At 45.7% G+C, this 24,533-nt stretch overlaps 1 protein-coding gene across 1 annotated transcript; it reads left to right on the top strand.

Moving 5' to 3' along the window:
• The first annotated feature begins 14,329 nt into the window (after positions 1–14,329).
• Positions 14,330–21,623, top strand: LOC105189281 (transcription factor Sox-14). Its single transcript, XM_011151273.2, has 2 exons — positions 14,330–14,538; positions 20,784–21,623. Exons 1-2 carry the CDS (start codon positions 14,330–14,332, stop codon positions 21,580–21,582), a joined length of 1,008 nt encoding a protein of 335 aa, XP_011149575.1. The 3' UTR covers positions 21,583–21,623.
• The last annotated feature ends 2,910 nt before the right edge of the window (positions 21,624–24,533 follow it).

The following is a 24,533-nucleotide window of genomic DNA, read 5'->3' as shown; positions in this document are numbered from 1 at the left end:
AATGGACAATGACAGTCCCGGGCGCGGACAATAGCCGCTGTCAGCCGCATAAATCGGCCATGGCGAGCGATGCCGAAGACGACGCGCGGCGTGCAACAAACATGTCGGCGGAAAAGCAACGCCGCGCTCAATTCAACCCCCAATCGCTAACACGAAATGATCAATTAATGCGGAGGACATCGCGCTCTTCTCGGTTATGCGTTCTCGCATTGTTCTTGCGATGTAAATCGTACAGGAGGAAAATATCGTCGAAAATATTCCACAGTATGACCATGTCGGCCAAAAGGACAATCGTTGACGCTCTAATATTCATATATTCTCCCTTGAATCCTCGCCTCGTAACTTCATATGCTCAAGCATGAAATCTTTATTTGATTGAATCGTTTTTTAAAGAAAAACATACATGTTTATTAAATTTTTATTTTTTCCACACCGAAAGAGAAAGGGAAATTGCGCGGATCGAATTTCTCGATCCAGCGAATTTAATTTTTTATTTAAATATGTACACCTCTGTGCGTAAATTCTAAATATTTATCTTAGCGTTTCGTTTGTGATATCCCACGCAATTCACATTGATATAATTTTGATAGAATTGTGTAGTGAAGTAATTGTAGTCACAGGAAAACAATTCTGTGGCAAAAATATAATTGACTTAGTGCAAAAATTTTGATGGGTCTCAAAAAAGTCATGATTGATGTGTATAATGTACCAAATATAATAGAGAGAGTAATGACGATTATTTAGTATAATAAGAATAAATCGTTTTTAATAAAATTACTTAGTTTACATTTTTCTATCAGGAAACCCATCAGAACTTTCAAGTTCGTCTACTAATATAGTGTTGGAAATAATAATTTTACATATAAATAGGATATTTCTGATCTTTTTTGCACATATCTTCACTTAGCATGAAACAAATGTAAATTGCGTCGGATATCATGCCAACAAAATGCCGAAATAATTCCGCAGGATTTATAGGTGCGCGTATTTAAATAAGAAATTTAATTCGCCAGCTCGCGAGGAATTCGGTCCCAATGCCACTTTTGTGCATAAACGTATTTTACACACCGATCGCGCTTTGTCGCTAGATAAAATTATGATACGAAATCAATCAGCGGACGTGCAAGGAACATTACATCCTCGCGCACACACTGGAAAATATTTTCGCAGCGATCGAAAACACTCGTGCGATTTGTGCCGTTCGGATTGTCTGCAATTTTTGAATTGCCGGCTCAGCGAACGCGCGTGAAACGTTTTTCGGTAATCAAGCGCAGAAAATGCGGCTGCTCGGCCCGCTCATTCTCGTTCGTTGAACGACGGTGTTCATTGTCATGCCGGCGGATAATGAAATTCAATTAATATAACGAGCCAATTAAGCGCGTCGACACACTGACACGGTAGTCTGGCATGCAAGAAAGAAAAAAAAGGGAATTCCCCCGTCGCACATGCCGACACGCGCGGTGTGTACATGTGTCGCTTTAATTCAGCGCGATTCGCAAATGTAGAAAATTCACCGCGCCTCAAATCGAGTAATTAATCCGCCGACAAATTTCCCTCTGTTCGCGCAAACTTTGGTTTGCTGCACGATAATGGCTCTGCAAATAACAACGGTGATAATAATGATAACGATGGAAAAAATCCAATTTTAATAAAATAAATGAGATAATGACGATAGAATTTCTGTCGCTGATCATAAATGACTCCGCTAATTAATTATTGACAAATAATACTCGGTATTAACATCGATTCGTCGAAAAAAATTTTTACAATGCATTTATTTACGAATGTTTTGTAAAATCAGATTTTTGATGTTATACGATTGATTGGTCAAAAGTAACATTAATGACTTGATGTTAAATCATCGCAGAAGTGAACGCAAATTATAATAAACGCATATATGCATCGTAACTCGTATCGTGAGGGTAGTTTCGTTTTTTAGTCGAACAGTTGCCATCTTGAAGGAAGCCTTCAAGCTCGATGTTCCCACTAATCGATGACCAGTAAATTTTCTACAGACGAAACAATGCCTTGTCTGTAAAAGATCCACAATATCTCTCTATTTTTATAAAAATTTTTCTTTCGTTTAATAACAACAGATATCGATACAAAAAGAAATTAGTTAAATTAGTTTTATTCGACATCGACTCAAATTCGTTACAGGACACTGCAATACGTGCTTTACCGTTCGTCGAGCAAATTCATTTACTGTACGTTTGTAAGGATATACCGTTTGTCGGTAAAAACGGAATCCTTTGGTCAAATTTATCAAGAGCTAAAAAATATAAATTCCCAAATTATCAACAAATTAAGTACATGTTGCTACTATTGTAATAATTTTTTTAAAAAATCTTCGATCTTTCGTATTTTAATTTACTTTCGTTTAAACTTTTAATCGTTTTAATCGTCTTTTTTTACGGAAAAGAACATTTTCAACGCGAGAAGAATATCTCAGGTTTCACCGGCCCAACAAAAATAATTAACTGATAAAGAGTGAAACCAAAGTAAAGCCGAGGGAAGAATAACAGAGAAGAAAGAAACTCACCAACTAACGCAAAGGAGGGATGAATCGCCATCCTGTTGCGGGAGTGGGCGGCCAGTGTTTCGAAAGGACGAAGGACCGGCCAGTAGCTGGACAATGGGCGCAAAAAGGATTTAAGGATTTCGATGGCACCGTACCGCGTACGATGGATCCGAATTGGATCCGTATTAGCCACAAAGGCACACAAAGAGTAGCAAATCCGAGTCCATTTCTGTATATCATTGGCCATCAGGGCCGAGTTAAGATGCAGTATTGCTCAGAATATAATGTATTGTACTGAGAAAGACATATATAAACTCATTATTACTTCTTTTCCATGACGCTGGTCGTTGAGAGACGCAACACGAGTCGCGACACGCAAGCATAGAAATTCATAGTGAGCGCAAACGACTGTCTAGTAATTCCTAAACGCCTCGACCGTATCAGATAGCGCCTTTAATGTTCCCACACGGTATCTGCCGATTCGCTTCATTTCCGCGACGAAGCGTGTACGAGGCGTTTATGCGCGCCGCTAGTTTCTCGGCTTCGATATACAGTAACTTTATCTTCATCGCACTATCATTCTCTCGTGGAAGTGAGAGAAAAATAGAGGAGAGAGGGTAGGTAAAAAGTGAGCGTAAGAAGGAAAAAATTCTTATCGTATAGTTTTTTACGATAGATTTATTTCTCAGATTTATTAAGTGGATTTATTAGTCAGCGTATATATATGCATCATATTTGTCAGAAAATAGCCGCAGTGAAAAGCATAGTCATCTCTACCGCTATTACCTATTACGATTACTATTATTATTACGCATACTTCTATTTGTACTATAGATTACATTCTATAGTACAATCTTATTGTAATGTTTCAGAGAATTTTTGGATAAGATTACTCGACAAACAAACAGATGTTTAAAGTCCCAAGTAAACTTTCTGTCTTCATGGTTTCTTCCTCTTCATACTTCCTAAAACGTTGTGTTCATTTCTCAAATATTTGAACGAAGAAAACAAAAAACATAATTTATTAAAAGATAATTGTGTATATGTTGTGTATGTGTGTGTGTGTGTGTGTGTGTGTGTGAAAATTGGGATACGAGGCATTTTATTTATCGAGAAGAAATATCGGCTCATGCACGCCAATTACCGACTATCCTCCCTGGTATAATTGCATCGCGCCGTAATATTGTATTCTCGCACGAGTATGGAGCAGTTGGGATTTCGGAAGGCGAGACTGATAGCGATCGCAATAACGAGAACTCCGCAAGCAATTATCTATGTCTGCCGCAGATTGCAACGGCACGACGGATTCTTATATTAAAAGCGCGCCATTATCGTAACTCGGGCTCTTGCGAGGATAACGGAAATGGAGCTGCCGAGTTCATTTGCGCACACCGTGTTCAATAACCTGAGCATGTTGCGTCGACTAAAAGTCGCGTTAAGGAACGCATTAACAGAATAATTTTCCAAATTCCAAAGTTCTCCCGTTTATTTACGCGAAATAATCGCGAGAGTATTACGTTGTTCTCACCGATTATATATCGAAACTTTTCCGTGCATTACATTTCACAATAATTATATTTTACGAAAATTATATTGTTCGTGCATTACCGCAGGGAAAGCTCCTTTACGAATTGTTACGTTTTTTCTACGGTATAGGGAAGAGAGAGAGAGAGAGAGAGAGAGAGAGAGAGAGAGAAAGGGAGAAAGAGTTTTGTCCCGAAAATCAATCGCTTGCAGGATGATACGATATCCGCGGAAGAGACAATTTTTGCAGGCAAACTCTCTCCGGATATAATACAATAATACGGAATTGTCCTTTTTTTCGTCGGTTGCGGAAAAGGAAAGTTCTCCCGATAACGCCGCTGGCTTACCGCGCCGGTAACGGAACGCGTTATTCTCGAGGAAGAATGAAACGTGCGAATTCGAATGAGAATCGCCTAAGAAGATTCGCCGCGTAAGTAACTCGTGTATTCTGACTTTTAGATAATGCGCGTGAACATTATTATCCGGAAAAATTTTTATTCCGAATGAGATGAGTCTCATTCTCTAAAGAATTCTAAGAAATGATATTTAAATTGTGTATCCCAAACAGGAGATAAACTCTTCGCTCGTCGGTCGGTAGATTTAATTTACGATACGTTACGATCCAAACTTTCCAGAACTGGGTCCCCAACGTTACATCACAACGTTACATCACAATTTCGTAAGTTAAATCTTCGACGATACCTTAAGCTTTAAGTGCAATTCAATTATCGAAGATACGTTATCGATTCCTCTCTCCGACACACCCTTTCGAAGTCAAACAATTGCTATGTTTTTTATGGTCTCCTTTATAAGAAGACAGGGCGAGAAGTTGCTCGACTCGTTTATCTTTCCCATGAACTCGATAAAGTTCTTATCGATACTTCGACGTGTCAATGATTACATCAGGTAATACTGTGTCAATGATATTGGCGAGCTCTGACGTCACGGAACAAGTCATTCGAAATTTATCCCGTTATGCTCGCGTGAAATTGAACAGGTGATAATCTGAAGAAAAAGAAGAAGACACACGACGCACATTTACACCTTAACGCGTCGCAGTGACAATGAAACAAATAGCGTACAGCGTTAACGCTACCGTAAAATAACAGGCGACAAAATTAACACTCGACACCTCCGAGAGCTCCGAGTTTAATCTAACAAAAACTACCCGCAAATGGCACACATTCACCCATTTAATATACGTACATTGTTTCGCAACGCGCTGTAATAGAATCCATATTTCGCCACGGTGCAATTATTACGTCAATTAATTACAAGTGCGAGATGAATGTGTTACATAATGTCGAGTTTACTTTATTAATTAAGGACGGGACGGCGCGGCGCAACGAGGAAAAACGACGGTGGAAAAGCGAAAAGTCGCATGGACGCCCGTCACATATTAGAGCCACTGTTACTTTCACTTCATAGATAGAGAAAGCATTATCAAGGCCGGCCTCGCTGGGTGTCACGCAGTATTACGGCTCGAATTCGGCGCGAGGACCAACTGGAAAGGGTCGATCGAGTCGATAATTGGAAAAAGGGCCGTTGTCACCGACAGCCATTCGCGCGTGTATACAGGGTCAGACCGATAAAGAGCTTATACGCGCCCTTCGCGAAAAACTCGACCGCGTCACAATAGCCGCGTTTATGAACGCATACGCTCGATCGGATAAGCGCGAAAGGTTTGTCGAAAAAATTAAAAACACTAAAATAGCCATTAACTCACAAAGAAAGAAAGCAAGCCGGGTGACATGCAAATTCTACATAGATATTTAAAGGAAGAACGAAAATATATATTTCTTAGTAACATCTCGAGATAATAAGATACGCAATATTTTAACTCAGTTCGAAGGACAATAATGCCGAACAGTCTCCAGCAAAATTTCTAAAATTGTCCAAAGACGACTGTATCAACGACGTACAACGTAGAGCATAAATTGAAATAGTTCCAAAGCAAACAAACATGTCTACCGCAAGTGTTCGAAAAAGATAATTAAAATACGCTACGAAATTGTACGGAGCGAAAAATCGAGCGCGATTTTTATTGCTATTGCAAAGCAAATGTAAACTGAAGCAAACAAATGTTCTTTTTTTCGCCTCTACGCTTTGCTACTTTGAGAATCACGAAGTGCGTAAAAGGTGACCGAGAGAGAGAGAGAGAGAGAGAGAGAGAGAGAAAAAAAAAAAAAAAGAGAGAAGAGAGAGAGAGAGAGAGAGGGAGGAGAGTTGGTTCGAGGGTCGGTTGGCAGGAACTCGATATTGCTGCTTGTATACCCGAGGCAACGGGGCTCATATCGAGCCACGACAATGTCCCCCGTAATGCCGACAGTCCGCCATTGTCCTCTATTGCCCGGAGTGGATATCTTTGTCGAGTCGCGTGCAGAGTCCGGCAATTTCGCGCTCGGCTCTTTAAAGGACGGCACGGCCGTTTTCTCAAGCTCTCGCTGCGCCAGCGCGTTCTCGTGCCTCCTCATTCGAAACTCGTTTCGTCACTTCGACGTTCGACTCATAGATCAATCAAATTCCTCGTTTGTACGATATCTTTTCATTGATGTGTGACGTGCCCTCACTAAAAATTACTCAGTAGTGAACCATAAATTATACATCGGGAAAAAATGCCATTACCCTACGTAGCAGACTTTTACCTTCTTTTATCTTCTTTTTATGTTATCTGACAGGCTGCGTCAAATTACGTCTTGTAGTTACAGCTTGTACATTTGTTCTATTCCATTCGACATATATTCTATTATTATTCGTTCTCTAACCTTAGACTTCAACGTCACTAGGACGTAGCCACTCGTGCGATCCGTTTGTTAGCCAGCCTCTCGAAATCGCCAGCCCGAATTCGACAGGAAATCGCGTGTGTCATAAGACACACGTCCGATATTCCGACGTGTAAGCAACGTCTCGAGGGAGCCCCTTGTTTTCCGAAAGTAACATGGAAGCTCGTCGTAGGTGGTCTCGGACGGTGCCCACGGCACTCGTCTTCACCTCCGACTCGCAGGCTCTGCGCACGCAGGATCGTCGTCCTGATGTCGTAAGAATGGCTCACCGGATCGTTAGTGCGCGGCCTCGTCCGTCATGAAAGCGTTCATATGTCGAATCAGCGATCGGCCGACACGCGCGAGTCCATTCCTCACAATTAGCGCCGATTCACGGGCGCGCACGGTTTGCCACCCACCCACACACACACACACACACACACACACAAACACACACTCGACGCAGCCGCTCCTCGGCCACTCCGACCCGTGCGGATAATTATTTTCCGATTATTATTAATAGTACGAGACGACGTCGACGCTGAGACGCGCCGCGAGCATAATCGCGGGGATATCTATCGCGTGACAGGACTCTCTCTATCTCTCCCTGTCCCTCTCGCCCTCTTTGGAGCCGCGCGAGGTCGTTCCCGCCGGATCGAGCCTGATGTCTCGAGTTCCTTTTCACTCGTACGCGCGCGCGCGCGCGCGCGATACACTCCGATGTATAATGGATGTTTTGAGCGATTCCCGCGCGATGTACCGCGTATCATGTTCGCGCGGTATTCCGAATGAGTCCCTCCCCGCGTGCGTTTCACGCTTGTACTCTTTCTTTGACTTGTACTAATTAAGATAAACGAGGCTTGAGTTTTACGGGCTCGGACGAGTCGCGAGGCGAGAGCGAGTGTTCTCCTCGGCGCTCGTTCGTTCCAGTGTCTCTTTTCTGCGGTGTCGGAGGTCGCTTTCCCGCTCGTCCTGCCGACGAGATTCCCGAAAGTAGAGGAACGCGAGAAACCGCGCGAAAAGGGCGAGAAGCTCCCGTGTTGAACATCAAAGGACACTTACAAGCGCTCTTGGTCAAACAGCGAGCGAAGATTAGTATACGTGCGTTGCCGTGGGGGTGGCTCACCCCCACGGCAGCCCTCGTTGACGTATTCCAGTCACACGCGAGTCCGACCAACCCCACCATCCGCGCCCGCCACCCTTTTTCTGCGCGATATATTCACGGTATGTAACCCGAACGGGACTCTATAAAATACTACCCTTCCATCCCCCTCCCCGACCGCCTCCGCCGCCGCCCACCCTCTCTCGCCCCCGCCGCGCGACCTCCTCGCGATTTTGTTCGGCCGAATAACTTATTGTGCGCGCTCTATTTTGATATGTCGAGGGCCGCGCTCTGAATACCGAATGCCGGTATAGATTCGTCCAAACAAAACGGAATTCGATTTTCGCCCGGTCGCCGGAGAAACGATACACACAGAGAGTGAGAGAGAGAGAGAGAGAGAGAGAGAGAGAGAGAGAGAGAGAGAGAGAGAGAGAGAGAGAGGGAGACAGAGACAGAGACAATCAAGTCTCGTTTATGACAAGATTTACGACGCAACCCCACCCGTGGAAAGTCCTTGACACCCGCGCACCCAGGACGTCCCACGGCACAGCGGAAGTTTTCCGTGGAATCAATTCTTTGACGGCGCTCTATAAGATATTGCGCGTGCTTCCTGAAATGCGCCCTTTGTGGATTTATAAAAGTCGCGATGTGTCGCAATGATCCTCCGGGGAAAACAATGAAGCGACTTCGGCTTCGGCTAACCCGAGAATTTCCCTCCAAGTCTAAGTCGGAGGTGTAATGTCTTATCATTCTGGACTTTGGCGAGCTTGCCGTTCCGATGAGAAATCTCTCGACCACTTCGAACAGTCTTCTGTCGAACTTCTACTGTCAAGAGAGTGGCTCTTCTCCCGATTGGATTAACGGCATTAAATATCAAGATGGACGCGTCAGTCTGAATGCGGCAGGCTGCAGACGCGTAAAAGGCCAACAAAAGTCCACGGCACGTTGCGATTAACTGAAACAACCGGCCCGACAATAGAGTAATCAGCGAGCTTTCCGACGCCAGGCCGTCGCCTACTCTCGACTACTACTCCCTACCGTCTTCACCCCTCTCGACCCCTCCTGCCAACCCCTTCCTCGCGGGGCGCGTTTGTTGTCGCTTCAGCGATCGCTACTGATCACGTTTCGCTCCGTCATATTGTTTTTGTGGCGCAGCGATTTCTGCGCAATCAAATGGAATTTACGTCCTCGACGGTGACGACGAATGTTGTTCTCTGCATCCAGAAAGCGTTTTAGCTGCCGCGTGTTCGCGGACTTACGAAAATATTAGACGTAAGAACGAAGGACCGATGCGATACTCTCCGAGACTCGAAAATGACCGGCCATGCGCGCGAACAATAAAATTTTGCGCACACCAGGCGGTGTGCTGCTAATTAATGGAGGAGGTGCTGCATAGGAGAAGACGATCTTAAGATGCCGACGGTGAAACATCGAAGAGCCGAATTGTTTCATTGATGAACGAGCATTCAGGGTCGTAGTAGGCGGGAAACAAGAAGGGTGGAGTAAGGGGTACATTAGATGTTACGGCGTTTACGCTCGCAACCCTCTTTCGGACCGTGCCAGTCGATGAATGGTATAATCAGCGGTCGCGTGGCAGCGGGAGCCCTTGTGCTCGACGAGGGAGGAAGAGGCCGTAACGGAGAGTAAGACGAAATGTTGCCCCTCGCCTGCTCTCACCGCTACCCCCGCCTCCGCTCCACCCTATCCGTTCGTGACGTTGGAATCGTGAAAAGTCACTTAGTCCGCCCCGTCCGTGTTTTGCGCCTTGCAAATGTCCTCCTTGCTACCCCTTGCTACCCCTTGCTCGCAAATTTCAGATCGTACTGTTCAATCCTTAACACCGAGTAATTCGATTTCAAAAAATCGTGAACGTGAACGACGGGCAACTAGACAGGTAATTAGATCATTGTGACGAGTCGCAAGTTAGTCGCGAGTGGTCGAAGTTGCTGCAAAGTCTGTCACACGGAAAAATCTGTCACGTGCGAAAGCAAGCGAGAACATCTTTATGGAACCGTCACCGCGTATGAAATAGGATACGCAACCAACTGATAATTTGTTGCCGTCGTGATCGGGTGCGCGCCACGCGTCGTCGAAAAATTTCTGCCAAAAAGCACCGGGAACTTCCCGATCGGTACAAACGCCTGACAAGTTTAATTATTTCGGTACTAATTATCTCGGACAACGCGCTGTATCTCGAGCGCGTAGTTTCTGCTTTAATTTGGCGTTGAATTGATCGGGAAAAAGGAGGCACACCACCAACGCCCCTCGTCGCTTCTTGTCGGTTCTTGTCGACGATGAGCGATAAAAGGCGCATTCACGCCCCATGAATGACAGAACGTGTGACGAAGTGACGATAAAGGGTCCCCGGCACGACAGTCGATCGCTGTATCTCGCTCATTGACGGACATCGCTGGAGAGCGAATTTATTGTGCGGTTAATAATGGGGCCGCGTGACAGTTGATCGCGCCCGCTTATCTGCAGTCCGTGGTAAGTGATCCCTCATTATGCTCCCCGAGAGATACAGCGGTAACGGTATTTGTTCCTTGCCTCGGCAAATCGACCGCAAATCCGAGCGCTCAAGTTCACGCTCAAAGAGAGCGCGTCGTAAGTAACGAGTAAACGTACACGGTAATTCTTCCTTCTACGTTTTTCCAGCGCGTTTTCTTTCGCCGATGCGACTTCTTCGCTCATGTATGTGTCTTATCTCCGCCGCAGTATTGCGTCTCGCAATTTCGCCCGTTCATCCAATTTCCTCGACCTTCCCTCCCCTCCCCCTCCCACCTCTCCTTAGTCCTTGCGGAATTACACCTTTGCGCGTTAAAAAAAAATTGATTCATTTCTTTTATTCTCCACCGCGCGGAACACCGACGTTATTCGACGTCTCTTCGTTCTCTGCGAGCTGACACAGATTCGCTTTTCTGCGGCAGATGAATATTTCTGCGCCTTCCGGAAATTCAATGGCGACAGCACAGTCTCCCTCTTTATGGCGAGCGGGAGATGTCGCCTGCACACCAGTCCCCTTGTCTCGTTTTATACCTTCTCTCTTTATCGTCTTATCATTCGAGACGTCTTCCAGCTCTCCCCCGTCGTTGCACCCCGAGCCACCTTCCTCCTTCCCGCGCTACGACAAGACACTACCGCGACTGATAACATTTATTACGAGACCTGGTCTTCTATTCTCGCCTTCCACGCCTGCGTATTTTTGCGGCGAACAAAGCCAAGAAAGGTATTCTCTCGGTCTGATGACGAAAGTACGGCAGCCGATCGACGAACTCATCAACAATGTCAATCATCGCGTCTTCGTTCGGCTCTTTATGCTTTAGAGTTTTTGTCACTGTATTTTTTATTATCGAGTTTCAATTAGTTTCAATAGTTTCAATAGCGTGTGCTTCACTCACACGATGTGATACATCGTAATTTATCTCTAGGCTGTATACTACTACTTCTGCAGTAATTATATTTACATTTCGTATGTTATCCGCTGTCAGTATGAGATTATTTGTTTTTATATATTCTGGTATCATATGCCTGTATCTATTCGGTGCTATCTAATATGACCAATACATAGCAAACTCCATTGTCAACGTCATTGGCAAATTGAATTCTCTTTCATCACTAAAAATGACTGTGAAAGTGGCTTACAACCAATCAGGAAGCTCATAAGTCGCTTAGCGATGGAAAAAAGTTCAGAATATAAGTCAATATAAACAAGTTTTGATTATGGATCTTTAGATATCCATCAGATAACAAGTCTAGAAAATCAAATCTAGAAAATCAAGAAAATCAAGAATTACGGATAATGCCAAAATAATACCTATCCATCATCCCTTGATTGGCTTTTGTCAGATAATGTTTATTTTGTGAGCATGTCATAGAAATGTTCTGGACACGTACGTTCTAGACGTAGAAACGTACCAATAATGGAAATGTTCTGAACATGTCCTAAAAATGTATTAATAACTTATAAAACAAACCGAGTCGAGTCAATTATGTGTTTCATTGTATATTTATTGTCGGGGAAAAAATTGAGAAAGGTGCGTCGAATAATAATACTTTTAAGACATAAATATTGTCCTACGTTGCTATCTACATGACCAACACAGCTTTGTATTATGTGTATGTGTGTGACCATGATTCAACTTGGCTCAGTCTTCTTTATTTAATTGTAATATTCATAATAATCGCCTATCAATTAAGTGACCAATATATTTAAAATACTGGGTCCAGATAAAACCCAAATTGTACCCAAATTGACTGACAAGTCTGGATAGATAGAACAATGTATTTAATCAACATGCTTTTAACTACATAATTTATGATAAGAAATATAATAAGAAAATATATGAATAAATATGAATATGATAAGAAAAGATAAAAATAACTTTCTTAAATGAGGTATGGGAAAATCTTTGCCGAGATAAGATAATCCCCGTGACTAATTTGAACGTTTTGAAAAACTTTTGAAAAACAATCAAACCCTAAAATGAATTGTGTATGTACACTGCATCCTAAATCGCAAGAAAAATTTCTCCCTTATTTTCTTACGTCAGGTTATGTCAGATTTGCAACTTTGGACGTGCTGATATGCTCGTATCACTAAATCATGCCAAGTTGTTGGCGTAACTTAACTAATTGGACTCTTGCGATACAAGTAAATTGGGTTAGCCAATCGTTTTGTGCGTCCATTTAAGGGTGCAAAGTTCATGTGTCCATTGTAGGATAAAAATCTTGCGATCACGCGTCGATGCCCTCTCCCGCCTCCGCATCCGCTATTGTCTTCGGAGGTATCAATGAACCGGATGCACCGGGCTGACCGTCGACGGAAGGTGGTGAGGTCAGAAAGGCAGCCGAGGCGGTGGTAGTGGTGGTGGTGACGGCGGCGGCGGCAGCGGCGGCGGCGACGGTGAGATAATCCGTGCGACAAACGCACCCACACCTCGTAGCCGTCGTTGTCTTCGTGAGACAGAGAGAGGAGCACAGCGGCAAAGAGAGAAACCGAACAGATAGGCTTTTTCCACCTGTTGCACGAAGCCCGCGTATCCGTTTTCAGCCGCCATGTCGGCGCGACGGCCAATCGCGACCGTTTGTTAGCCGTAGAAAGTGGTGGGAGTCGCAATGTCGCATCCCATTTGCTCACCACCCTGTCCTTCCCCACGTTTCGCGGGAGCCGACTCGCAGTGGCAGGATCTCGACCCGCTGCTTCGCCCCAGATACACGGTGCCCCGTGGAGTTCCTGAGGGATCCGGCGCTCCTGTCAGTGCGCCAAAAGGACTCGCGTCCGTCAGAAGTAAACCTCCGTCTAATACACGCCACGGGGGCGCGGGATTCCTCGGAAGAGCTGCCAAAGAAGAATTGTACTGTGATAACTGAAAGACCGAAGACGACCTCATGATTGGAAGAGATTTGCGTTCTTCTTAAGCTGTCGTGGAATTCCTTAAGAGCGAGATATTGGGAAATCCTTCGCGCGGAGGAACTCTGGTGGTTAGCTGATGATTTTCTCGACGATGAATCCGATGACGGCTGGAGATTATTGCCTGGGACAATTGATGATCGCGTAAGACATTCGTATTTTTTGTAGTTTCGGGGGTTCCATTTTGGACAATACTTCTTTTTCTGAGCTACAAAGTTCCTCGAGGACTGAAAGCATCATCTTAAGGACTTCAGCGTCGATCGCAAGAGTGATCTCGATGATACATCAGTCAGTCGAAACGTCAGCTTTTTAAAAAGAAAACACTCGCGAGTTGAACAGTAATATTGAACAACTGGAACAAAAAATTCGAAACTTGAGAAACATCTCAAATCACTGAAGTTCAAGTGTTGCCGCCGTCATTGCCACTTTGGTGTAGTGAATCATTCGAGTGTGAATCAATCGAAAATTGAATGTGAATCGATTGGAAGGGTTAAAGGTAGAAAAGGATCGAATTGATCCCAATCAACTGTTTCGAAGAAGAGCAAACGTGTGTATACAAGCGAGGTGATGATGTCCTACTTTCAAAAGAAAACTAGCTCGATAAGTACTCATGATTTTCTCCTGATCCTGTTGAGTTTTCACAACGGATCAGAGTCTCAAGGTCTTTCTCTGTTTATTCCGGCAATATACTATGTACGACATGGCTACATTCGGCTTTCCGTTGGAAAGACAGACTTTTAAAACAGATCCTGTTTAAGGAAACCGCCAATAAACAGAATCTTGCCGTGTACGTCCCGGCAAGTATAAAGAAACGGCCCGTAAAGTATTGCCGTTTAAAACACCTTTAGCTTTCCGAAGTAAAATTACCGACCAAACATAGTTAACGGGAATTTACGTAAAAGATTGTACGCATGAGATTGTCTATCAATTTCGATCTATTAGAAATGCCGTAAGTTAGCGAGATAAAGGAAAATAGATCGAGTAGCAGTTAGACCAGAAGAAAACGACTGATGGAGATGTCGTCCAAGAGTCTGCACAACGAGCACATTAAGCGGCCGATGAACGCCTTCATGGTGTGGTCGCGTGGTCAGCGTCGCAAAATGGCACAGGAGAATCCGAAAATGCACAATTCAGAGATCTCGAAGAGACTGGGCGCCGAGTGGAAACTGCTGAGCGAGAGCGAGAAGAGACCGTTTATCGATGAAGCGAAGAGATTAAGGTGAGCTCAGGAATTACATCAAATTATTATTATTATTATTATTATTATTATTATTATTAAACACAGTTACTTTACACAAAGTCCTTTGGCGCACAAAATAATTTCAAATAACGTCCGTATACAGTCCATTCATCCCTTTTCCCTTTTATATAAAATATTTGACGACAGATAAATTGCATAAATTATTCTTTTTCGTCGTGTCAACAATATCGCCATCTTACTAGCAACACTATTATTCCACTCGCGTCAGAGATTCATCCTGTGAATCACACCTGTGCAGCGAACACGTGACGGTCCGCGGGATGACTTGCGATTAATCACATGAGTATTATAATTAATATCGCTATTATCATTATTATTAGATGTCGCGCCGATTCCCCCACGATACGCTCACGAATACAAAATGAGAAGAATATGGTAATAATTCGACGCGACGTCCTTGTGGATCGACAGGCGATTCTTTCCTCCCTGGCGGCACTAATTGCTCTTTAGTCGCGAACACTCCAGCGAAATGATTGCGTCGGTTGGGGGGGGCTCCGCATCAGCGGTACCGTAGGGATCGAAAACGACGGGGAAGCGTCCCGCGCGATCACCTCGGACTTCATAATACGGTACATTGTTGCCGGGAAGCTTAGGGGCGTGCTACGCTAAGCTCGAGCTTGAATTAGAGTGAGACGGGGCCGGTATTTATAGGGCGGCGGGGAAGACCGGCTCTTTATTACCGACCCTGAATATTTAATCACCGTTATAAGTTTATTTAGCCCGGCGGAGCGAAAGCCGCGCCGATTTTTCGATCTCCGACGCACCTCCCTTAAATGGGCCCTCTTGAGGAAGTAGAGAGAGAGAGAGACAGGAGGTCCGCGTAATCTCGCGAGAGCCTCCCTCTAGAGTCTTCGTAACGGCCTTGCAATTTTGTAAGCCTCATTTGAGTAACATCCCGCGATCCCGCAAACGCAATCTCGCCGCGAGGTAGACGCGAACTAATTTCGCGATAATAATCAGCGCGCGTAATGATCGTTTCATTAAAACTTTAAGAAATACATCGCGCTGCTGCGATTTTCGAACCGCTTCTCAGGAGATAGGAAGATCTTTCGACCATTGACGAGGCTGCCATGACACGTCGTGATTGATTTCGCGTCACATTTGTGCCTTACATTTTTTAACTCACATCAGATATTTATTAACCCTTTTTCAGTAGTCTCACATCTAATCTCCGTAAATTTCCATAGATCAAGTATTACTTTTTTTGATAATCTTTGAAGTAGTTTCCACTTAATCGCCAATCCAATCTAATAAATTTCCCTAAGATGAGCTTAAGATGAACGTTTCTCGGACGTGTCGTTGTCTCCGGGGAGGTTAATGGTGATCAATATTCCAAATAAAACTCGGGCTTGAGGGAAGAGGGAAGGAATGGGTTTGCGCGCGAGGTGCGTGCAGATTAAATTTGAGAACGATCCCCGCTCTCTCGCTCTTCGATCTCGTCTCGGGGAACAAGATTTAAACTGATTCCACACTCTAACCTCGTGCCCGCGTTGCAAAATATCCCGACCTCGATTTACATTCCACCCCGCAGCGGGGAAAAAGTAGGAAATAGAAGTAAAAAGGGGGTGGTGCGAGCGGATGTTCCGCAATGCTGCTGAAATTTCCGGCGAAAGCGCAAATGCGCTTGCCATATATTGTCTTAACTCGTTGGTAAATAAATTTCCATCGCGATTGTGCGCCGGGCGGAGGGAGGGTGGCGGGGGGCGGGCCGATGTAATAGCCAACATCGATGTGATCGCGTCGGTGAATGATAATTATCTACAATGACACCACCTCGTATGTTACACAAATTAATTATCCCGTCTGAATTAATTTTCGTTCAGGCCGCGCGCGATATCAGGGAAAACTTGGATTTTATATTTTTTCAGATATAGAGAATATATTATCATTGAATTCAGTCAGAGCGTTTAGTATCACTATCCTTACTCCCCTTATTATCGTTCCGCAACTTCCTGATATTTTTTTATCCTTAATGCGCAAACATAAATGTTATTTTCCATGTGCTATTTTATATATTCGGCGTTAAAATATCTTGGTTATTAAATCTTCTATCTCCGTCTACCTCTCGCCTCGCGTTAACGATACAAAAGCGCAAACAAAGGGCCATATTTTTCCATCGAAAATTTCGAGAAAAGAAAGAAAATGAGAAGGACCGGCAACGAGCCGGCGGGAGTGAGGGGAAGGTAGCAACGTGAGGAGGGGGTGGTGTGGGCAATCCGAGGGAAATTTCGACGCGGACGTGTAACGGCGAATCCGCTTTTCTGGCGGATGGCAGCGACGTCGACGACGAGGAGGGTGGCGGCCGTAAAATAAAAGGGGGGAAACTGTAAGGGGGTGTAGGGGGATAAAGTCGTTCCCTTGGAGCGACGTCGGGCGGTAGGAACGGGCTCTCTCGATGCCGCGCCGTCACTGGCCCGACGTAATCTGTCCGTTCGTTCACGGCGACTCACAATGTGGCCCCCGAGATAACAAATAAAGCCCCATTGTCGCAATTGTGTGGATTTAAAAGGATTTGCCCGGCTCCTCTGCACCCCCGCCGCCGCCGCCGCCGCCGCCACCACCACCGCCGCCGTCCGCGCTCAACGATTCCTCTCTCTCTCTCTCTCTCTCTCTCTCTCTCTCTCTCTCTCTCTCTCTCTCTCTCTCTCTCTCTCTCTCTCTCTCTCTCTCTCTCTCTCTCATTCACTCTCTCACTCTCTCTTTTCGGCTCACCTTCTTTATCCCTCCTGCATTGCTCTGCCCCCCTTCTACATGCAGTTTCAACCCCCTACGTGTTCTGCAGCCTCTTGCCGATTTCTCGCTTCTCCCGCCGCGGCGAAACGCAGTTTTTTACCATTTTAATGTTGCATACGAACATTTTTTCAATATTCGTGGGGGAGGGGGGAGAGAGGGTGCGGAAAGCTCGCTGATACGTCGCGTTGTCTCGATTAATTGGGTAGTTTCCAATGTAATCGAGACGATGGCGAAACTTCACGAGGGCTCGAATCTCGTCATCTAAATCATCAAGCTGAGTGATAATTTAGTTCGGAGGAAAGATCCAGACGAGCCTCCCCCCCGCCCCCCTCCTGCCTGGGCTCGCTCCTCATTGGAGTCGCGCGAGGAATGCCGCTCGAAGTATGTATCACTCATTAGCTGTGCGAAATGGAGCGCTGACGTCATCGAGCAACGGAACCGTTGCGAAATGAACTTTCGTAATGAAACACGATTAAAAGCGTCGACGTCGGCCCCCGCCAATAACGCGGCCGCACACAGCCGGTTTACGCCGGCGACGTCGCGCGACCACAATCGTAACTAATTGTTATTGTTCCTTGTCGTTGGCGTGGCACGCTGCGAGCTTATGTCGCCAGCATTGGGCGGCTGGAAGGGGGTTGAAGGGGGGAGGGGTTGATATAGCGCGTTGTTTATCGGCCGGCGGTAGCCGGGGGGAGCGGGGATCGTGGAGGGATGCGCGCGGAGGTTGGAATTGTAAAGATTACGGTCGATGTTTATGCATTTATGCTGAGTTATTGTCGGCGCGGCTTTACCGATGTTTATGCTGATTTACGCTTTGTGCTATCTGCCGGGACACATTGTCCCCGGAATTATTATTCCGCGGTCGCGGCGGCGGCGTCCCACCACCCACGTCTCTCCTTCTCCTCCTCCGCTCCGCCGCGCCGCCCGCGCTATTTTCCGCCGACATTCCGCCCCCCCTCTCCCCGTGAAATCTCGAATTTCGTACGCGCCCTGGAAAATTCTCCACGTCCCTGCGGACTGGATAATCAGCGCGGCGCGGTGCCTCGGCGAGTCCTCGTGTGCCGCTCCGGCCTTATCGGCGATCCCATCGAAATAATTGGAAGCTCGCGCGGTGAAAAATTTGTTTGCCATTTGTCGTCGTCTGCCCGAACGACTGAATTCGCCACCAAGATCCTCGCGCCAAAATAATTATAATCGCGAATTCCTCTCATTCGCTCGTTTATCGCCGGCAACGGCAGCTCATGCGAGCGTTGTCTCGAAATCGATAATGATTACAGCGGCAATAAGAGGAACTTCGCTTCCGCGAAACGTGTATTACGGCGGCGTGCGAAGTAAACAGCAACGCGTTATCGTGCGACCGTACCTCTGACTGCATTGTCCTGGCGGTTTCCGGCAAGATTCTTCGCGACAGCCGGTCGTTACGAAAAACGCGCGGTGCCCACCTATCTCGCGCACCCTTCCCTCTCGCGCGCCTCCTCCTCTTTTTCTTTTTTCTTCTTTTTTCTTTTTTTATCTCCATGAGGTAAGGCATAAATAAGCACTGCGTTTGTACGCCTCTTGGGTACATAATGGAGTATTATGTGTCGGAGATACCGCGCTGCTGCTCCGTCGTTCTCTCCAACCTTCCCGCTCCCCCCCCCCCCCGCCCTCCGTCTAACCAACGCGCGAAAGGGGGAATGTGTACAAGATACTTACTGCAAATACCCATGGTGCCCTGTATCGTGTTCTAGGACGGCGATAATACGTCCCATTGTACGTGGGACGGCGAGAGCACAGTCTACAAAAATTGTCGTGAGACGTTTAAGTCAGCGATAATCGATAGCCGCGGAAAGCAAACATGATAAAACAGGCCGGTCCCGCATTTTTTCGGGTCAGCGCGAATATACGGGGTGTCGTGAAAGGAACCGATCGTTGGTTCTTCCACATATTCTTAACCTGAATGTTGGTTTGAGCGTCCAAGTTGAGCGTCCTAAGAAGCACAATTCAGCGAAACGATACTGCGAAAGCGCGTGCAAAGTACTCGATTGAAATGTCCGTACTGTTGTTGCAAATTTGGGAGATCATCGACGTCCAGATGCTGTTTATAGCTGACGACAAACGCATATTAAGAACAAAACGTATGCTTCCGGACTAGCTGACTCTCAGCGTCGAGGGATCGTCTTGGGATTACGTTGTAAACCCATCGCCGGCTAAACTACCGCGTTCATCGTCACGAAACTATTCAATTAAACCGCCCTCGATACGCCCTTCGCGACTCGCTCTTCCCTTTTACTCCATCGGCGTATAACGATGTCGAGTTCAGATTTACGGTAACGACGAGCCTCGGCGAATCCGCGTCGCGCTAGAAAATTGAGCAAAATCAAGTTAAAAAGAAATATCGTTAATCGTCGTGAAGAACAAAATGCTCTTTTATTGGGACGGTTCTACAGGGTTCTACTATGTAACTTTTATTATTCGAATAATTTCAGTCTTTCTAACCTAAAGAAATTTCAGGTAAAACATGTTCCTCGAGCTGTGCCTCTAAAGAGCTTATCCTATCGCTTCGATGCGCATTCATTCCCTGACGGTCATTAATTTCTTAGCAGCTGCTGAATTGCAAAATTGCAAAATGGTCAGTTTTATGCGCTCAGATTTTATTTTCGTTTTAATTACCAGACACACTGTAGATAATATCACATTTAATTGTATTTTAATTTAGGTGTAGAGTAGCTTAACCCTTTAACTGCTGAGATATCAAATGACCAGTATGACCCTCTTTGCTGAGTTACTTTTACAATTATAAGATATTTTATAATGATATAAGAGATGGCACTATATGCCCCCCGCTCAATTCAAATGCTTTTTACTAAATTAAATTAAATTAAATATTACACATTGAAAGTCCAGATCGAGTAAACTCGATTGTAGCAAGGCCGCCATTTTTTTCCACACTCGAGTTATCTCGACCGTAGCTAAAGGGTTAAATATGAAATAATAAGTAGATATTAAACATGTACTAAATAGATAATAATAGAATATATAATAAAAGGAAGGAAAATGGTGCATATAACGGACATAAAGATGAAAAAAATATGGTGGATAATTAAGATATAACTAAGGAGTGTTTTAAAGCGTAAGAATCAGGATAAGAAAACAGTAAAATAGATAGATTAAAGAAGGTTCAAGTAATAATAATGTACTGAAATGTTAATGTAAAATATAAAAGGTTTGTTTTGAGTTGTAGAAGCAGAACATAGGTAGAATAGGGTAATGAATAGAATAATGAAAAGGAGACGAGCGCGAGGAAAGAATGGATGGACGGAGTTAAGATCATATTGTAAACCAAATCCCTTCTTGGCTGTGATTTAGCTGAAGAACAAATATACACTATGCACTAAATAGATACAACAGTAACAATAAAAATTCTCGTTTACACCAAATCGCGGGATATTGTTACTAATTTGGAAATTGTCGTTATTTTTTTTCCTCAGGGCTCTTCACATGAAGGAACACCCGGACTATAAATATCGGCCGCGACGAAAGCCAAAGTCTCTGGTAAAGAAGGAGAACAAGTTCGCGTTCTCGATATCGCCGCTGATATCGTCCGGTGATGCCCTGGCCAATCTCCCGCGCGCTCTTCTACCACCGCTGGCGCCACCCACGCACCACCCTCTCATGTCACGCGAAGACCTGAAGATTCCCCATTTCTTGCCGGCGTTCCCCTACTCGCTGTATCCACTGCAGCACAAGCTGAGCGAAGACTTCAACGGCAGCAGCAAACTGGCCGCCGATCTGGCCTTCCAGGCCTTTTACACCGGCAGTACGTTTTATCCGAGCCACCCCACAATACCGTGGACGCCGAGTCTGTCGTCGACTACCTGCCTGCAACCCAACTGCGACTGTCCGAGCCTGTCGAAAGAACCCAAGAGGCCGTTCCCACCGTCCAAAATAGACGACCGACCATTTCCCAGTCCAGCTCGAGCCGACGACAACGCCGTCGTTGCGGAACGAGAGGAATCCCGGTATCGGAAAATCCTCGAGGAGGACTTCCCCGTCAGTTTGGACCGACACCCTCAGCATCACCAAGAAGACCGCTCCCAAGATCGCTTCTCCTCGTCCTCGTCTTCCTCCCCACCCACAGAACCGGAAAAGTCGTCGACGGCGACGACGTCCTCGTCGTCAACCTCGACGTCGAGCAGCAACAGCAACAGGGTCGACAGCGCCTTCTCCGTTCAGAGCCTCACATCCGGCGGCTCGAACTCGAGCTCGCAGCGCGGACACGTCATATGAAGGCCGCTTCCGGTTCTCCCGGACCTCAACTTCCGGGGGAGCCTGGTGCCAACAGCGTGGCCGGCCGCCGACTGGTGGAGAGTGGCTCCGATGCTCTCGCCGATCCCTCAAGCGACGGTGACGAACCTCAGCACCGGAGTCGTCAAAGAGGACGTCGCTCACTTCCCGGACGAGCAACAGAGGACCTCGACGACCGTGTCCAGGTCGCCGAGGAGCGGCGTGCACATCGTTAACCTGCAGTGATGCAAGGATGATGATCGGCGAGGGTTACACGCCGCTTGTCCCTAAACGAGCATCCTTACAGGCGAAGCAAACAAGTCGCACAGCGCTTCTCCATCAAGAAGAAATCCGGGACCAGCGCTGTTCCCCAACATGGACGACATTCTTCGATCTAACTCGCGACTAGTGAAAATAATGTGTACAGTTGACGCGCTCGACCGGAAAACGATGTCGCGATCGGGAAACACAGCGGACCGAGAAATAACCTTGCGAACTGACGGCGAACTCAGCGGCGAACAGCAGCAGCAGCAGCAGCAACAGCAGGAATCGATAACTCACCACAGCAGCCCGAAATCCCACAAAAGGCGGCGCAAAGGGTCCCTCTCGGTCCGGATCGTGCACGCGAAGCTGGATGCTAGAGGACTCCAATTTTGATGAGATAACCAACCCTCTCATGCCACACATATTACGAGGCGGACGGCCGCGGATGCGCTGGGGGATGGGGAGAGGAGGGGGTCGACACGCTGGCTGGGGAAGGAAAGGAAAAAAAAGCTCTTCTGGCGGAGGCAAATCTCTTCTTTGGGACGCGGCCGTGCGAAATAAGCCAAACGTTCTGAATGCTAACGTAGAGACGCGTACCCTCCCCCAAACGACGACAGTTTCGTTGTATTTCGCGGCGCAGCCGCCGGCTTTCGCGACGGAACCGGCAACGAAAGCATCGATATGGCGAAATGGAGGATCCGCGGCTGACTGACTGGCTGGTTGCTTGGTTGGTTGGTTGGCGTTGACAAACGGAACCCATCTTTCTCGATGTTACACGGAAAAGCCAAATAGACGTTTTTTCCAAAGGTTGTCTCAAATGTATATTACGTCCTATCTTATTAGGGATTAATTTCGTTGACGGCGCTCGAAATCGCGACTGGACTCTTATTCCTTTATCCCGTGAGACGTTGTTTCTAGTATTGCAATACATCTGTACATTGATATTTCGACGATTTCGACTTGGAGTTCGTCTTGCGTTAAAGTTCAAACGTGGCGGCAGATGCGTGCTCGCCCAATATATATATATATATGTATATCTTATCGGGACCTTTTGTTTTGTTATGTCCAGCAATTATTGTTGATTATTATTGTGAGACGAAGTAACAATATTATCGACTCGCACTCGTTCGTCGGGAGAAATCCGCCGACTTTTCCCTCTTGTAGAAATTTCCACTAATTATCTCTAAACGACCGTAGCGAGCACTGACGCGAGTTCATTAGCATGTACCGTAATGGGAGTAAGACACATGTAAACGTAAAACATATCTAACGAATAGAGACATATCCTCTCTCGCCTTCCCTCCCCCCCCCTCTCTCTCTCTCTCTCTCTTTCTCTCTCTCTTTGTCACATAGAATAATTTGAAAAATTGTCAAATAATTTATTCGAAATATTGGATTGTTCAAGAAGTCATTTATTTTCGATAGATGGCTTTAATTATTTTAATTTAATATATTGAACGCATCCAGACAAGTTTGATGACTCGCGAAAAATTGTTGGAACTTGATTGGGATGTGTTGCCTCATCCATCGTATTCACCAGACCTTGCACCATCAGGCTACCATTTGTTTCAGTCCTTGCAAAACTCGTTGAGTGAAAAAATGTTCGCTTCAAACGACGCGCTATCGAAAGGCACTTGATTCAGTTCTTCGCTGATGAACGGTCTTGAAAATCACCGAAAAAAACGCAATGATTTTTTGAACAACCTAATATTTTATTTCTTTCAAATATTTCTTTTCTTACAGCAACGGGCTGCAATAAAATTCCATCAAACATTAAAACAACAGACATCATAAAAAATGTTGAAAACAATTCTTTTTATATATATTTGCCAAGTATCAACATCTGTATTACTTTCTTGCTCTATCCTTTTCTCTTCCGGTCTCTCTCTTTCTCATTCTGTTTCTTTCGCAGCATTCGTACAACACCTCAGAGACATAGCAATGCTTTAATTAACCCCTTTAATACGAGATAAGGACAACGAGAACGTAAAACCCGTTAATCCCTGTCTCGATGATTACACACTATTGTTAATTACTGCTGTAATATAATGAAAAACCTTTGTAAATAAATATCAATTCGAATCGCAACGCATCGTCTTTGCTATCCCATGTTGCTCGACGGAATGCTGTTATTTAGCTGCGGACAAAGTAATCCTAGTCGAATGTCAGCAATACGGTGTTAGATGTTTCAGCTGATCAGCTCACCGAGTATCGTTTTTCACAGTATTCAAGTCACAAAATATTAGTTTTATTCAGTATTATTTTTACATGTACTATTTGTGCATCCTTAAGCGGGTATAGACGTGTATACTTCCTCAACAAGGTTAAATATTAGCGAACAGCCTGAGAGCCGTTAGGCGTCTAACAGACTCGTCCTATCTCAGGGGGTTAATATCGTACGAGTGAATACGAGCGTGCGCCTCGCATCACCCTCTCAAATCCAATGAAAGCCGCGGAACTAATCGGAGAGGGGGAGGAGGGGGAGGGGGGCGAAGAAAATCTCGAGGGCAAGGTGGAGTTTCCTCCGAGGCCCCCCTGCGTCCCTCCATCCGAGCGCCCCCGGCTCGTCGTGTTTTATTTCTGATAGCGACGCCTCCGCCGCCGCCACGAGGACATTATCGCCAGCGCGAAGGACCCTTTCTTCCCCCATAAAGGCAATCACGCTTTCTCCGCGGTGAGATAACAGCGAG

Source organism: Harpegnathos saltator, unplaced genomic scaffold, assembly GCF_003227715.2.
Source record: "Harpegnathos saltator strain DR-91 unplaced genomic scaffold, Hsal_v8.6 scaffold403, whole genome shotgun sequence".
Classification (NCBI taxonomy): domain Eukaryota; kingdom Metazoa; phylum Arthropoda; class Insecta; order Hymenoptera; family Formicidae; genus Harpegnathos; species Harpegnathos saltator.
This window is presented reverse-complemented; position numbering and strand designations above follow the sequence as displayed.